A 13,597-nucleotide genomic window follows, 5' to 3' on the forward strand; every position below is an offset into this window, starting at 1 on the left:
TTTTTATCCTGGAACTATTCAAATCATTGAATTTGTTCAGCTAATTTCAGCACTCTTATGTTAGCAGAAATGGTTATTTTTCCTCATTAAATGGAATCCTGGTCCTCGTGCACTGACCTCTAACTGGGAGTAGAGCGAACATCCAWACAGCTTCTTGTACTCTGCTCTGATGTCCAATAAATCGACCTCAGATCGACTGACGATAATCCTCGTCAGAATGGACTCTGTGGTTCCTGCGCCCTGGAAAATGATCAGATTATTCAGATTAAATTACACGATTACACGTTTTCCAGCCACTGAGAGCTTTTTCTTACAGTTTAACTGCGTACAGTCGTGTTACTGAGGTACTGACAGTCGAAATAACAAAAACGTGGCTTAACATTCCTTWCCACATGACTGCTGACCTGTGCAGTCGGATGTGGACCGAGGCCTGTGAATTAACTGAACAATATGTGGATTTTATTTGTTAGCTGCTAGTTTGGGGCTGCTTCATGACAAATGATTCATTTTACCTTCATGCTCTTGTGAAGCCTCTCAGCCAGGTATGCAGGAGTGTTCTTCACACACTTGACTAGGCAGAGAAATACGACAATGAGTCTCAGAAAAATCAATTTAAGACGTATGATTGAATAAAAAACAACACAGAGCTTGTTTTTCTTACCCACAGCCACTAAGAGTTCCTCCAGGTTTCCAGACATCTCACTTTCGATGCTTTCCTGCAGAGTTTTCTTGCTAATGGTTTTGTACTCCACAAGAGCTGCCCAAAACAATTAGAACAAATTATTGCAAAATCTGCTTCAACACACCTGATTTATTAATTTAATTATCTCTTAAGTTCTGCAGAAATGAATTAATCGCCTATTCATTCAAATCAAGTGTGTTGGAGCAGACAGGACAGTGATGCTCAAAGACCAGCTTGGACGCCCTTGCTTTAGGTGCTAATGCACCCCCATGCCATCAGAGAGGCAGGCATTTGTGTGCTGAACACAAGCCAGATGGTCCCTCCCCTCTTTAGTACAGAAGATTGATCATCTTTGCCTAAAAATAAATACAAAAGTTGAACTCACTCTGCCGAAGCTGCGGGACACTCCTGTGGCAAAGGATGTCGATGAACTTCTGCTCATCGGTTCCCCACTTCTTCTCTCCTGCTTCGTACAACGCCTGTGTGCCATAAATATACACACAGGAAAACAAGCCAGAATGTAGTCAAATTAATATTTAAGCAACAACAACACAAGCCATAAAAAAATAGACATTAATCGACCGCATCATTTATTTAAATGTGAAAGAAAAAAAAAGACCTTTGCGTCAGCTTTAGCTTTGGCAGCGTCCACGTTGGTGCTCTCGTCTCGCTTTCCCTGTGAAGATGAGAACAAAAATTCATTTTAATTCCTGTTGACGCTGCCCTGTTCAACTATCAGTCACAAAAAAATAACACTGATAGGTCCTCAAAGATGTCCTCATTAGATGGTAACATAATTATGTGTACTGTGAATGTCTGTGGGTTTTTTAAGTCGTGACCCAGTTTGGACTAGTCCAGTGGCCTTGTTCAGTCAGTTATGTTTTTAAAGATATGTTAGCTGGTTAGACCTTTTGGCATTTCATCTCCTGCTACACATTTGCATCCAGTTTTGAGGAATGCTGCATCACAGCATTGTTTCCTTTTGAACGCACACTACCTCAGCCAAGATGAGCAGAGCTTTGCCGTAGTCTCCAGACACCTCCGACTTCAGATCATGGACCAGCTGTCTTCCAGTTTCTACAGTAAAGCAGAACAACACACTGAGCTTCACTGCAAGCGGCAATTTCTCAAGAAATTTAGCAGCACTGTCGGTTATTTCATAACAGTTGCTGCTGTTATGTGAAGTTTTTTTTTTTTTTTTTTTTTTTTAGAATGGGAGCCGTTTACCTTCCAGGTAGACGTCAGAAAAGGCCTTGATCTGTTTGTTGGATCTGGAAGCAAAGATTTCTGTCAGGGTAGACTCGGTGGTCCCTGCACCCTGGATGTGGAGGATAAGTTACAAAGTGTAACTAAAGTATAATTTATTGTTTTTTTACTTACTCAAAAATCCAACAATAATGCATTATTTTTGCCTGCTAAACGTACCCAACTTTCTGAGAGACTGAAATTTGTTTTTGCGTTATTTGTGAGCCATAATCATTAAAATTACAAGTAATGATAGGTTTTATTATTTCACTCTACATGTAATGAAACTATAATGTACAAGTTCCACTTTCTGAACTGACAAAAAAATGTAACTTTCACAATGTTCACATTTTTTGTGCTGCAGCTGTAATGTCCTTCATAGAACACTTGGGTTTTAGTTTTTTGTAATGTTTAGCCAGACACCTTCAAACCCTCCTGCTGCCTTTAGGTCAAAATGACCTACGAGGTCTCAGTGGTTCACTGACCCAAGGGCAGCAGGAGGGTTAAATGAGACATAGGATGCTTTTAAATCCTCTTTTTTCTCATTTAAATCCTTCAGTTTGGGGTCTATATCAGTGGAACTGCTACGCTTTGGTCTGAATTCTTCCTTATTTTCTGCTCCTGACCTTCAGAGGAGCAGGACGTGCTTTTCGCTCTCTCTGTCAATGTCAACCAAAAGATGGATTCGCTCCCACCCCCATCACCCGTGTTGGACCCGGCCGTGGAACTCAATTTGGCTGAGGAGGATGAAAATCTGAACTCTAGCTAACTGAGTGGAGACAATAACATCATGTGACTCTGGACTCTGGATGGGCCCAGGGTTGGGCCTAGCACGGACCACCCCCCTCTCCCTCAACGTCACCTACTCCTATGAACCCGTCCCATTTTACCTCCCCTTTATGTGTCATCTGACCTAAGCCCCCCCAGGCTGTCTTGCTGTATCGCAGGTTTAACTCAATTTTCCGTTTGTGTATTTCAAGCTGTTGGTAGCGCAACTGTTTGCTGCATGACCTGCTTCACCTGTTCCCCCATGTTTGTCTTGTACGTCTTCTTGAATGGGTGTTTCTTAACCGCCCCCTCCCCACTTCCCTGAATGTACAGCACCTTGTGAATTTATTTCTGTGAAAGGCGCTATATAAATAAAACTTTACTTACTTATTTATTGTAACTCAACAAGCCCCTGCTTCGCACCACGCCCCCTCCAGCTTCCAGAGAGGTTCATTCTAGTTTTTTACAGCTAGATAGCGGCGCAGAAACTTTTCATTTACACATGAATTAAAAGTTGTCAACATTGGAAGACTTGTCCATCCAGCCTTACATGTTGGAGCCAGAGGAGAATGAAGACGATCAACATAACATAAAGATGTTTACACAGCACCAGGAGAGACTAAATTCAACTTTAGAGACTGCAAGGACACAACTAAATGTATTTAAGGGTAAAAAGTATGTGGATTTTGCACGATAWGTCCCCTGTACAAAACAAAAACCTTACTAAAAATCTTGACCCTGACGCACCTGAAGACCAGTCTTTCTTTAGTCTCACCTTTGTGGCCTTCATAACTTCATGACAGTCGAAGGCAGCAAGAGGCGTTGCCAAAGCCAACAGCACGTCCTCGAAGTCTCCATGGGTGTCGCCCTCCAGGTCAGCGACCAATTTCTAATGGAGAAGTTCCAAAATAAAACAATTTGAAAACTCTCACTTTAGGTTGAGTTTTTGTCTTTCATAATGATTTAATAAAAAGTCCCGTCATGTACCCTTCCTGTGGYTTTCTCATAAGCTCTGGCAATGAGCTGACGCTGAGCATCGTTCCTTTGGGTCAGAACCTCAATCAGGGTCTTCTCTGTTGTACCTGTAAAGACAAAAAGTGATCTAGTCTAGTAAAGTAGGGTTGACTAATTGTTAATGCCAAGATTTTAATAAAACTGTGCTGTTTGTTTTGAGATGATGCCCAGGTGGACATTAATAATACAGTAATAATAATAATAAAAATAATGTTTTTAATTAACTCACCGAGACCCTCTATGGCCTTCCTAAGAGCAGCAACATCTTCCTCCACTTTGAAACCTGCCTTCTCCTTCACAGTTCCTCTGGTGTTAGGCTGCAAAAATAATCATCCACTCAGTCATGGTCAAAACTAACATTTACACCAGAATAAAAAGTCAAATAGAAGAACCTACTGTCACAGTCAGAGAGGAGGGGGAGTCTAAGAGCAGCTCCAAGTCATCCTGAAACACATCAAAATGTGCTTCAATTATTCACAGTATTAAAATCTGGTGTGAAAATGTGTTTATTTTCTCAAAGAGACTCACCCAAGCAGACATCTTTGCAGAACAGAAGGCTTAAAACTACAAAAAGAGGAGGAAACATAAAATATCAGCAATTTTACTGCTCCAGTTTTCGTTGAGCTGCTCATATACTCGACTGATTAGGGATTTGTGAGCAAATCTTGGGAAAAATGTCACATATCCTGATTTTCTATAGAACTACGTCATGGGGAAGAAAAGAAAAAAACATGGACGAATCCAATCTGGGAAAACAACTCACGCATCTTAACTAAACAAAACATGGAGAACAGGCGGATAAGAGCGATAAAAATCAGAAAACAACATTTGTTCCTACCTGGAAGAGAAGATCGGTCGTTTGGAAAGAGAAATTTACAGCGAACAKAAACTGCCACACCTTTCAGACAAGTTGAGGAAGAAAAACGCCCATTTAGGAGGCAGGAGGAGGCTGGATCATCAAAACTCCTCCTCATTGATGAGGAGCAGCTCTGAGCTGTCAGAAAGGCATTTTTCTCTAAAATATTTATAAACTACAAGCTCATTTTTAAACTTACAAAACTCAGTTTTAACAGAGTTTAGAAAGTGCAGAGAAGAAGCGTCGTTTCAATGTCTCTTTCAGAATAAAAGCATGAAAAGATAATCCTTTCATGATTCAGTTGTTTTAATTTTGTTTCTAGTTTTTTTTATTAATCTGATATCCATAAATTTATTACAAATTTGACCTAATTTTTCAATTTGAAAATTAGAAGACTTTAACTTTCACTTGGTCCAATCTAATGATGTTTGTTCTCAGGGCAGGGACACGGATATGAGTCAGAGAGGAGGAGAGGAAGGAAATGTAGAAATATTTTTCATTGATCTTATCTTTCCACTTCATTACTGACATGATGTGGTCATTTTAAACACGTCACGTTCTGCTTCTAGGGAACCAGCACGGTGTGTACAAAAATCAAAACACTAGTATCCAAGTCAAAACTATGCAAATTGCATGGTTAGTTCTTGATGTCAAGCCCTGTGCTATCATGTTTGTTATCATACAACACCATTAGTAATAATCACATTCTTTCGAGGAAAGGGACAAGATGCAGTCCTAATCACCAGGAGCATCATTGAAGACAACGTAGATAACAGTTTTAATTTATTTGCTCGCAAATAAATTAAATCCAAGCCAAAATTGGACAAGGGCGACATCTGGTGGCCAAATTAAAACATGCAGGTAGACAATTAAATTCAATCACATTTATTTAACCAGATGAAACCCATTGAGACCAAGATATATTTTCCAAGGGTAACCTGGCCAAGAGGTCAGCATCACGCGTCATAAAACAATAATAAAAAAACAGTTTACAATTAAGAGTATTACAATGTTATACAGGTGTAACGTGGTTCGAACAGTGAATGATTTCAAGGTTCTAGGCAGTGAAAATTACTTATAATCTGAGAGTTTATTGGGCATTTCTTTGCCATAAAACTAATAAACTACCTATTGTAATAAAAAAGTTATGTGGAAAGCAGTTTTAAATATTAAAAGCTTCCATTTTAACTGATTTATGTTTCACCATATATTAGTTATTATCTGGTGTATGAGATAATACATATTTTATAAAGATGTATAGGTTGGTGGTAAACGTAATAGTTTGTGATATTTGCCATAAAAACAAACACTTTGGCAAGCCATTTTAGTATGAAATCGGTTTCGTCTGACTATCTGTAATCACATTCTAGATGTTTAAAAATGAGTTTTGGCTACGAACAACTACATTTTGACTATCCTAAATGGTAGTTTAAGATATCTAACATTCTGTCTAGTCATAATTCCAATTTAAGATATCTTAAAAATAAATTATGACTAGTCAATATGTAATTAAAGATATCTCAAATAGATATTTTGACTAGTCAAAATATAATTAGAGCTATTTTAAATAATGAATATGACTAGTCAATTTCAGAAATCTGGACCATTAGCGTCGTGAATAATTTTATACTAAAACGGCTTGCCATACACATCAAGCATGTGACCACTGCTCGTTACGTCACGTTAATAACTAAGAGTTTCGTCCCTCAGTCAAATCTGTAAAGGTATTTTCTCTACTTCTAAGTAATAAAYAACGACGACAGTGATGGTCTATTACCACAAATATGGAGCTAATACAAAATTAGAATATCTTAGATTCAACTCATTGAACAAACAATAAGAAAAAGGAGATAAAGCTGTCTAAGAGAAAACATTTTACGTGGCGAKTTTTGCCTGTAAGACAAACTGAGGGTTAAAATAGTCCCGCGTCCCGCCCCGGCAGGAGTGYACCGTCTGTTGTTTGACAGCTGAGCACCCGACAGGCTTGTCGGCATCGTGTTGTTGTCTATTTACTTGTTTGGATGGACGTTACATGGCAAGGGAAGCACTTATACCTTGTTCAGAATTATTTTTTTCCCCCAGCACATTATTTCTTTACGAGTTAGCTTGTTTGCTAACTAGCATAGCTAGCCTGAAAAGACACTCCCAGCAGCTGTAGCCCCACCGTCTCACTCCTTTTCAACGTCGTGTTTTATTAGCAGCTTCCTTAAATTACATAGGTGTGTTTTTTTTTCTAGCTACTCCTTTTTTTCTGGTCAGTTGTCTTTGCTTTACAAGTGAGCAGACGTTAGCAGTCAGTTGTAGCTTTTTTTCCTCCATTGTTTACATGGATTCCCTTCATCTGAAGGGGTTTGTTGTCGTGATGTGGTCCTAACAAGACTGGATAGAACAGAAGAAAAACAGAGTTGGAAWATGGAAATGGGTAGGTAACCAAAGCTGTGCCATGTCTGTGCCAACAAGTGGATAAGCTGGGCTCCAAATATCAGCTGAGCGGTTTGACTTTAGTGTGGGCGGTTTGGACGCGGAGCCAGGGGGGYTTATTGGTTCCCTTTAATCTTATGTAAGACTCCACGAGGAGACTTAAACCTCTTTGGGAACTGGGCCACTCATCTGGTAYCACCATGATCCTGGAGACCCTTCTGATTATTAACAGTCTCCTCGGCTGTGGAGGCTGTCAGGAGAGCCACAGCATGACCCTGGAGGAGAAGACCAACATCAGGTGAAGTTTGTTCAAAACAAACACAACATATGTGTAATTATCTGTGACTGTGTGTTTCAAATTGCACAAATTTCTTCTTGAATATTTGAATATTTGCTTCCCAGGCACCAGATTGTTGAAATGTTTGACCACGCATATGGAAATTACATGGTAAGGTTGTCTTTGTGAAGATTATGGCTATATATATATTTTTTTAGTTGCTTCATTCCACAGAGGAAGATGAGTCAACAACTGTTTAGATGAAAGGATACTATTAGTGGTCCTGTGTGTCATAGATATAGACATTATAATAATTAAAGGGGACAAAATATCACACAAATTCCAATTTTTTGCCTGTTAAATACATTTTGTTGTGTAATTAGAGTCTCTAAGAGTGCAGAAAAGTCTAATTTAGTCTCTGTTCTGCGTAGATATATTCTGTTTGGGTCGTATTTTTCAACTCCTTCAGTTTTCCCTATTTTCTATAACATTTTCTGATCTACTATGTCACAGTGTTTGCAACAGAACGTCTAAATAAGGTGTGGACTTACTAACTACAATTTGTATTTCATTCTCCTCTGATTCTGGGTCAGATTTAGGCTGCATAAAAAATGTTACCATGCTAGTTTCTTTCATCTGTTTTCTATAGATGACAAATTATGATTACATGAAACAGTCCAGTTAATGTGTAATAACTGCCGTTGCAGAAACATGCCTACCCGGCAGATGAGCTGATGCCTCTGAGTTGCAAAGGAAGAGTGCGTGGACAAGAGCCAAACAGAGGGGACATAGACGACTCCTTGGGGAAGTAAGAAGTTCGTGCAGTGAAACATCTAGCAAGGTTTTCGTGAAGCAATTTAATTAGTTTTATATGAGCTCAAATTAAAGCCACATGCACGTATTTATTAACAGTGTGTTCTCAAGAACAGTTTGGCAGGTCACTTTAGCATCACTTTGTGCTCTGTACAATGACAATAAAGGTCTAATCTAATCTAATTATGTTATCAAAATAACAWTTTAAATGTGTTACGGCTTCTGGCAGATAGGAATGTTCTATTTTGATTACTGACACCAAAACATTTCCGATTAATTTTTTTTTTCCTGAAGGTTTTCTCTCACTCTAATTGACACACTTGATACCCTGGTGGTGAGTCCATATTTCCATATTTTGCTAGCATAAGAAAAATTTGTTCCAGTTTGTTTGTCTCACCAGACTGTAATTATTATTATTATTATTATTATTATTATTATTATTATTATTATTATTACCTGGTAATTAAAAATTTCTTGCCACACATGTGTGTCCAGGTGTTAAACAAGCTTGATGAGTTTGAGGATGCGGTGAGGAAGACTGTGAGGGACGTCCGCTTTGACAACGACGTGGTGGTGTCGGTGTTCGAGACCAACATCAGAGTTTTAGGGTATGAAGCGCACATTTACATTTTCGGTGCATTCAGTTGATTTGATTGCGTAGCTGCATTTTTACTGAGTGGATGTTTTGATTAAAATAATGTTGTTGTTTTTTCCAGTGGGCTGCTGGGGGGTCATGTTATGGCTGACCTGCTAAGGCAGCGTGGGGAGAGGATGCAGTGGTATCGTGATGAGCTTCTACAGATGGCCACAGAGCTGGGCCATCGATTACTTCCTGCCTTCAACACGACCAGTGGCCTTCCCTACCCTAAGGTAGTCTTTAAATATATATGGAGATGGAGCTAAATGTTTGTTGCGAAAGGATTGATTGTATTTTCCTCCTGTTTAGAGCTYATCGTATACGTGTTTTGTTCGTTAGGTGAATCTGCGGTACGGCGTATTCAACCCACTTTCACGCACAGGCACTGAGTCAGACACCTGCACAGCGTGTGCCGGGACAATGATCCTGGAGTTTGCTGCTCTCAGCAGACTGTCGGGTCAGTCTGTGTTTGAGGTATTTACCTTCCTCTAAGCAGAGTTTTTCTCTGTGTTTATTATGGGCTTCAGTGTGTGTAGTTACTGAGGTGTGAGATGAGTTTACTCTGCTGTAGAAAGAACAACTTTTTATAACAAAATGAATACGGCATGGATTTTTAACCACAAAAAAAATACATTTTAAATATATTTTGTTTTATAAACATTTTACAGGAACATGCGAGGAAGACTCTGGACGTCCTCTGGGAGAAGAGACAAAAAGGAAGTGACTTGGTGGGGACTGTCATCAATATCCACAATGGAGAATGGATCCGGAGAGGTAAAGAAGCTGTCAGTAAAGACAGGAGATAACCGCTGATGATGGGACTGATTAGTTTTCCCTTTTTTTGTTTGCAGATAGTGGAGTTGGCGCTGGAATCGACTCGTACTACGAATACCTGATGAAGGCCTACATTCTTTTAGGAGATAATGTTTTTCTACAGAGGTTCAATATTGTGAGTCATTCTAACATTTTGGTCTCGGCTTTATTTATTTATTTTTACTAACTGCGTTATCGTTTGTGCACACTTGGTCATTTTATGTTGCGGACCTTTGAGCCGAGAACACTTCTCAATAATTCTGATGCKTTTTTCATGTTAACAGCACTACAGTGCCATTATGAAATACATCAGTCAGCCTCCCCTGCTGCTCAACGTACACATGCACAACCCTACTATGAGTGTTCGCAGCTGGATGGACTCCCTGCTCGCATTCTTCCCTGGGTTACAGGTCAGGTGCACTGTTTATTGAGATGCACTCCATTAATCAAAATGAAGCTCTTGTTTAATAAAGTGTCATTTAATCATTGTTTAAATAGGTTTTGACAGGAGACCTGAAACCAGCTATTGAAACTCACGAGATGCTTTACCAAGTCACTAAACAGCACAAATTCCTTCCAGAGGTAAAGAATCTTATCAATTTCTGCCTTATTTAAAGGGGGTATTATGCAAAATCAACGTTTCTTGAGCTTTATATCCTGCTATAATGTCCCTCATCAATAATATACCCAGAGTGTTGCTTTGACTCATTCATGCACGTTTGAGAAATCCTGGAATCTCCTGTAGCCATTTGGAGCTGCCTAAACTCTTGCAAACAAAGCTCCGCCTATTTACACAAAGCTCCTCCCTGGAGCTCAGTCTGCAGCCGAGTTCCCGCCCCCTCCCCACACAGCTTGTAATACCAACTCCTTCTCAGTCCAGTCCTTTTCAGATTAAAAAATGCCTTCATCCAGGAAGCGTATGCCTTGGAGGCTACCCTCTTGCAACGCTCCTATGAAACGTTGTAAACGGCATGAAGCAGTGTTGTGATGATGTGCTGAAGTGGGAGTGTCAGAAACGGTAGGAGGTTCTTAAAGAGACAGAGGGGAGGCCAAAGATATATACAGCATTTTACAGCCGATTGTGGTAAAGAATTGAATTATGTGCTTAGAAAATGCTTAATAATTTAATGCCGTATAGGAGGGAAAGATGAAATATTTGTCATTAAGTTTCTTTTATTGGTTTTTAAATGTCTTAATGGTCTTGCGCCATCATATCTTGCGGAGTTGCTATTACCTGATGAAGCGCCGTGGACCCTAAGGTTCTCTGGCACTGGACTATTAACAGTTCCAAGAGTCAGAACACACACAGAGAGAGGCTTCTTTTCAGTATTACGACCCTCGTCTGTGGAATGGTTTGCCTGAGAACCTGAGGGCTGCAGAGAATGTTGTTGTTTTTAAGAGTCAGCTTAAGACCCGTCTTTTAWACTGCGTTTCCTGAACTGGATCATTTCTGTTCAGTGTACACATTTTCCATGTGATTTTTTTTATTTCATGTTGGGGAAGTAATGGTATTGTTTGTTTTTATATTGTGGATTTATTGTTGGTAATTTTGCACAGCACCTTGAGCTGCTGGGTGCTTTATAAATAAATAAAACTTAAACCAAACTTTTTAAAACTTATAACAACAAAGGCTGACATCATATTTGTTATGAAATCAGTCTTTGTATTATATGATTTTATACAATCCTTCAATTTATTAGTGGTTAAAGTCATGTTATGCAGAGTCAAAGAACAGCTTTGACACATATGTCCTTCTGTTTTTGTAAATCTGTTCATCAATTTTCCTGCAGGCTTTTACCACAGAGTTCAGAGTTCATTGGGGCCAACACCTACTGAGACCAGAGTTTGCAGAAAGCACCTACTACCTCTTCAAGGTACAAAACATCCCAGTTAAAATGGAGCATCTCTCATCGTAAACATCTTCAGAAACGGTTTAATCTAATAAACGAAGTTGCTCTTCTCCTACCACACGTACAAAGCATCTTTCTCACCATACTGATGAGATCGTTTTTAAGATATTGATGTGAGCTTGGGTTTTGATATGTTCAGGCCACCGGTGACCCGTACTACCTCAGAGTGGGACAATCCATTGTGGAGAAACTCAACGCCTATGCCAGGGTGCCTTGTGGGTTTGCTGCTGTCCAAGATGTCCGCACCGGGACCCATGAAGACAGGTTAGTGTGTGAGACAAACTGCTAAAAACACACATTTCTTTAGCTGAGAAAACAAAATCTTATCTGTCTATTTTGCGTTTACACGTGTGTGTTTGTTTTTGGACAGGATGGACTCCTTCTTTCTGGCTGAGATGTTTAAATACTTGTACTTGATGTTTTCGGAGAAGAGCCAGCTGCCGATTGATATCGACGACTACGTCTTCACCACAGAGGCTCACCTTCTGCCCGTGTCCCTGTCCATCACTCAGACCCCCGTTCAGCCCAACGTCACAGTAAACAAACATGCGCTTCACGTACAATGCACCCTGCTTAAAAACACAAACGGACAGACAAAATGTTAGCAAAGTATTTATGTACTTGTACTTCAGGAGGCGGCCCCTGCTGCTCAAGATGACGACCTGTTTACGCACTCCTGTCCCAGCACAGAGACGTTGTTCCCCAACAACCCCTCGTTTGCCAAAACCATCAGGGACGGCTACAAGTACCTCACTGGGGTGGGACGGGCCTTCAACTCTTTACCTGTCAGGTGGGACTGGTTCTAAAAACACGCTAATAATCTTTGCCTTACTTAACGCTTCATTTGTAGCAAATATTGCGTTTAATGCTTCACAGGGAAATCGAACTGCCGCTTCATGATAACAGCATGGAGTCTGTGGAGTTTCTGAAGAGCATGGGCATCTCRCTCACCTCTCTGAAAGAGATGACTGTAGGAGATGCCAAAAAGGTGCTTTTAGATATTTGTACTCTCCTTGTGTTACTGTGCATTACACAAACTTTGTTAACAACATCCAAGATCTGAGCCAAAYTCCTTTTCTTCCTGTTTTGATAATTACTGTCTAACATTTGAGGACAAGAGATATGAAGTTTATCATAAAATGGGGGAGAGGAAACATTATTAAGCAGTGGCATAAAAGCAAAGTTTAATTTAATAAACTTTAGGACAAGTTAATGAATGCACTTCTTTAAATTTGGCATGTTGGGAAATAATGGACTCAAATTATTYTTTACGATCTTGTCTGGCCGAATCACCGACAGGAACAGAAAGGCGTGTTTCGGGTGAAGCTTGTCGCAGAAGTCAGACAGACGCCGGAGGAGGAGGAGGAGGAGGTGGTGCCTCACGCTGTCCAGCTCATTTCCCCTCCGTTTCTGGGTCGGACAGTCCTCGCTGCAGGACCGGCGAAGTTCGGAATGGACCTCACCAAGCAGGAGCACGGGGTGAGATTCAACACAGCACTGACACCAAAGATTAGGAAGATCTAAGATAAAATTAAAAATTCTTATAACAGGATTTTTTTTTAATTACACAAATGGTTTCTGTTTCTAATTCTTTTTGTCCTATTTTCTGAAACATGCCGTCATTTCACAAACTTTCATCTCAAGCAAACATAAAAACAAACTGCTGTTCCACAGGTGAAGGGCAGAATAGTGAAAGCGTCCCCCTTTAATGCATGCGGGCCGGTGGAAAATGCAGCGGAGCTGAAAGACTGCGTCGCTCTGGCACTACGAGGGGACTGCATGTTTGCTGTAAAAGCTCGATGGTTGCAACACGCAGGAGCCATAGGAGTCATCTTTATCGGTGAGARCTGTGGTTATTATCTCTCGCTGTCAGTAATGGCAGGAAATAATGTAATTACCTCTGTGTGTGTACTTGTATTTGTTACCTTTTAGGACCGTTTCTGGAGTACACACCTACCTTGTCAGGACCAGTAGTCCTTATAGGGACCAAAGACCGGTCCTAATGTTCTGGAACTCCATTCTTGGATGGGGGGTTAGGCTTAGGGCTAAGTTTAGGCTTACGTATGTACTGGGGTCATTAGGTTTAGGGCAGGGGTCTGCAACCTGCGGCTCTGGGGCCACATGTGGCTCTTTGGTCCCTCTGCAGTGGCTCTTTGAAAAT

General features: G+C 40.3%; 2 protein-coding genes across 2 annotated transcripts in view; one reads left to right on the forward strand and one right to left on the reverse strand.

Annotated features, from left to right (window-relative positions):
* The window catches only part of anxa3b (annexin A3b), a 5,753-nt gene extending 1,137 nt beyond the window's left edge, over positions 1–4,616 (reverse strand). Inside the window, exons 1-13 of the mRNA XM_014003888.1 lie at positions 4,548–4,616; positions 4,238–4,273; positions 4,106–4,153; positions 3,939–4,026; positions 3,683–3,777; positions 3,471–3,584; positions 1,910–2,000; positions 1,680–1,759; positions 1,302–1,358; positions 1,068–1,161; positions 662–757; positions 513–571; positions 118–240 (exon numbers count right to left, since the gene is read on the reverse strand). Of these exons, the coding sequence (XP_013859342.1) occupies positions 118–240; positions 513–571; positions 662–757; positions 1,068–1,161; positions 1,302–1,358; positions 1,680–1,759; positions 1,910–2,000; positions 3,471–3,584; positions 3,683–3,777; positions 3,939–4,026; positions 4,106–4,153; positions 4,238–4,249 (957 nt within the window). The 5' untranslated portion in view covers positions 4,250–4,273; positions 4,548–4,616. The remainder of the gene's footprint in view (positions 1–117; positions 241–512; positions 572–661; positions 758–1,067; positions 1,162–1,301; positions 1,359–1,679; positions 1,760–1,909; positions 2,001–3,470; positions 3,585–3,682; positions 3,778–3,938; positions 4,027–4,105; positions 4,154–4,237; positions 4,274–4,547) is intronic.
* A 1,864-nt stretch (positions 4,617–6,480) lies between these two features.
* Positions 6,481–13,597, forward strand: part of si:ch211-282j22.3 (ER degradation-enhancing alpha-mannosidase-like protein 3) — a 10,855-nt gene continuing 3,738 nt past the window's right edge. The window contains exons 1-18 of the mRNA XM_014003893.1: positions 6,481–7,284; positions 7,389–7,434; positions 7,971–8,071; positions 8,371–8,410; positions 8,572–8,684; positions 8,793–8,946; positions 9,053–9,187; positions 9,382–9,487; positions 9,565–9,662; positions 9,811–9,936; positions 10,025–10,108; positions 11,317–11,400; positions 11,576–11,700; positions 11,807–11,972; positions 12,069–12,226; positions 12,313–12,424; positions 12,736–12,915; positions 13,111–13,276. Coding sequence (XP_013859347.1) covers positions 7,187–7,284; positions 7,389–7,434; positions 7,971–8,071; positions 8,371–8,410; positions 8,572–8,684; positions 8,793–8,946; positions 9,053–9,187; positions 9,382–9,487; positions 9,565–9,662; positions 9,811–9,936; positions 10,025–10,108; positions 11,317–11,400; positions 11,576–11,700; positions 11,807–11,972; positions 12,069–12,226; positions 12,313–12,424; positions 12,736–12,915; positions 13,111–13,276 — 2,092 coding nt within the window. The 5' untranslated portion in view covers positions 6,481–7,186. The remainder of the gene's footprint in view (positions 7,285–7,388; positions 7,435–7,970; positions 8,072–8,370; positions 8,411–8,571; positions 8,685–8,792; positions 8,947–9,052; positions 9,188–9,381; positions 9,488–9,564; positions 9,663–9,810; positions 9,937–10,024; positions 10,109–11,316; positions 11,401–11,575; positions 11,701–11,806; positions 11,973–12,068; positions 12,227–12,312; positions 12,425–12,735; positions 12,916–13,110; positions 13,277–13,597) is intronic.

Source organism: Austrofundulus limnaeus, unplaced genomic scaffold (assembly GCF_001266775.1).
Source record: "Austrofundulus limnaeus strain Quisiro unplaced genomic scaffold, Austrofundulus_limnaeus-1.0 Scaffold20, whole genome shotgun sequence".
Taxonomy (NCBI): Eukaryota; Metazoa; Chordata; class Actinopteri; order Cyprinodontiformes; family Rivulidae; genus Austrofundulus; species Austrofundulus limnaeus.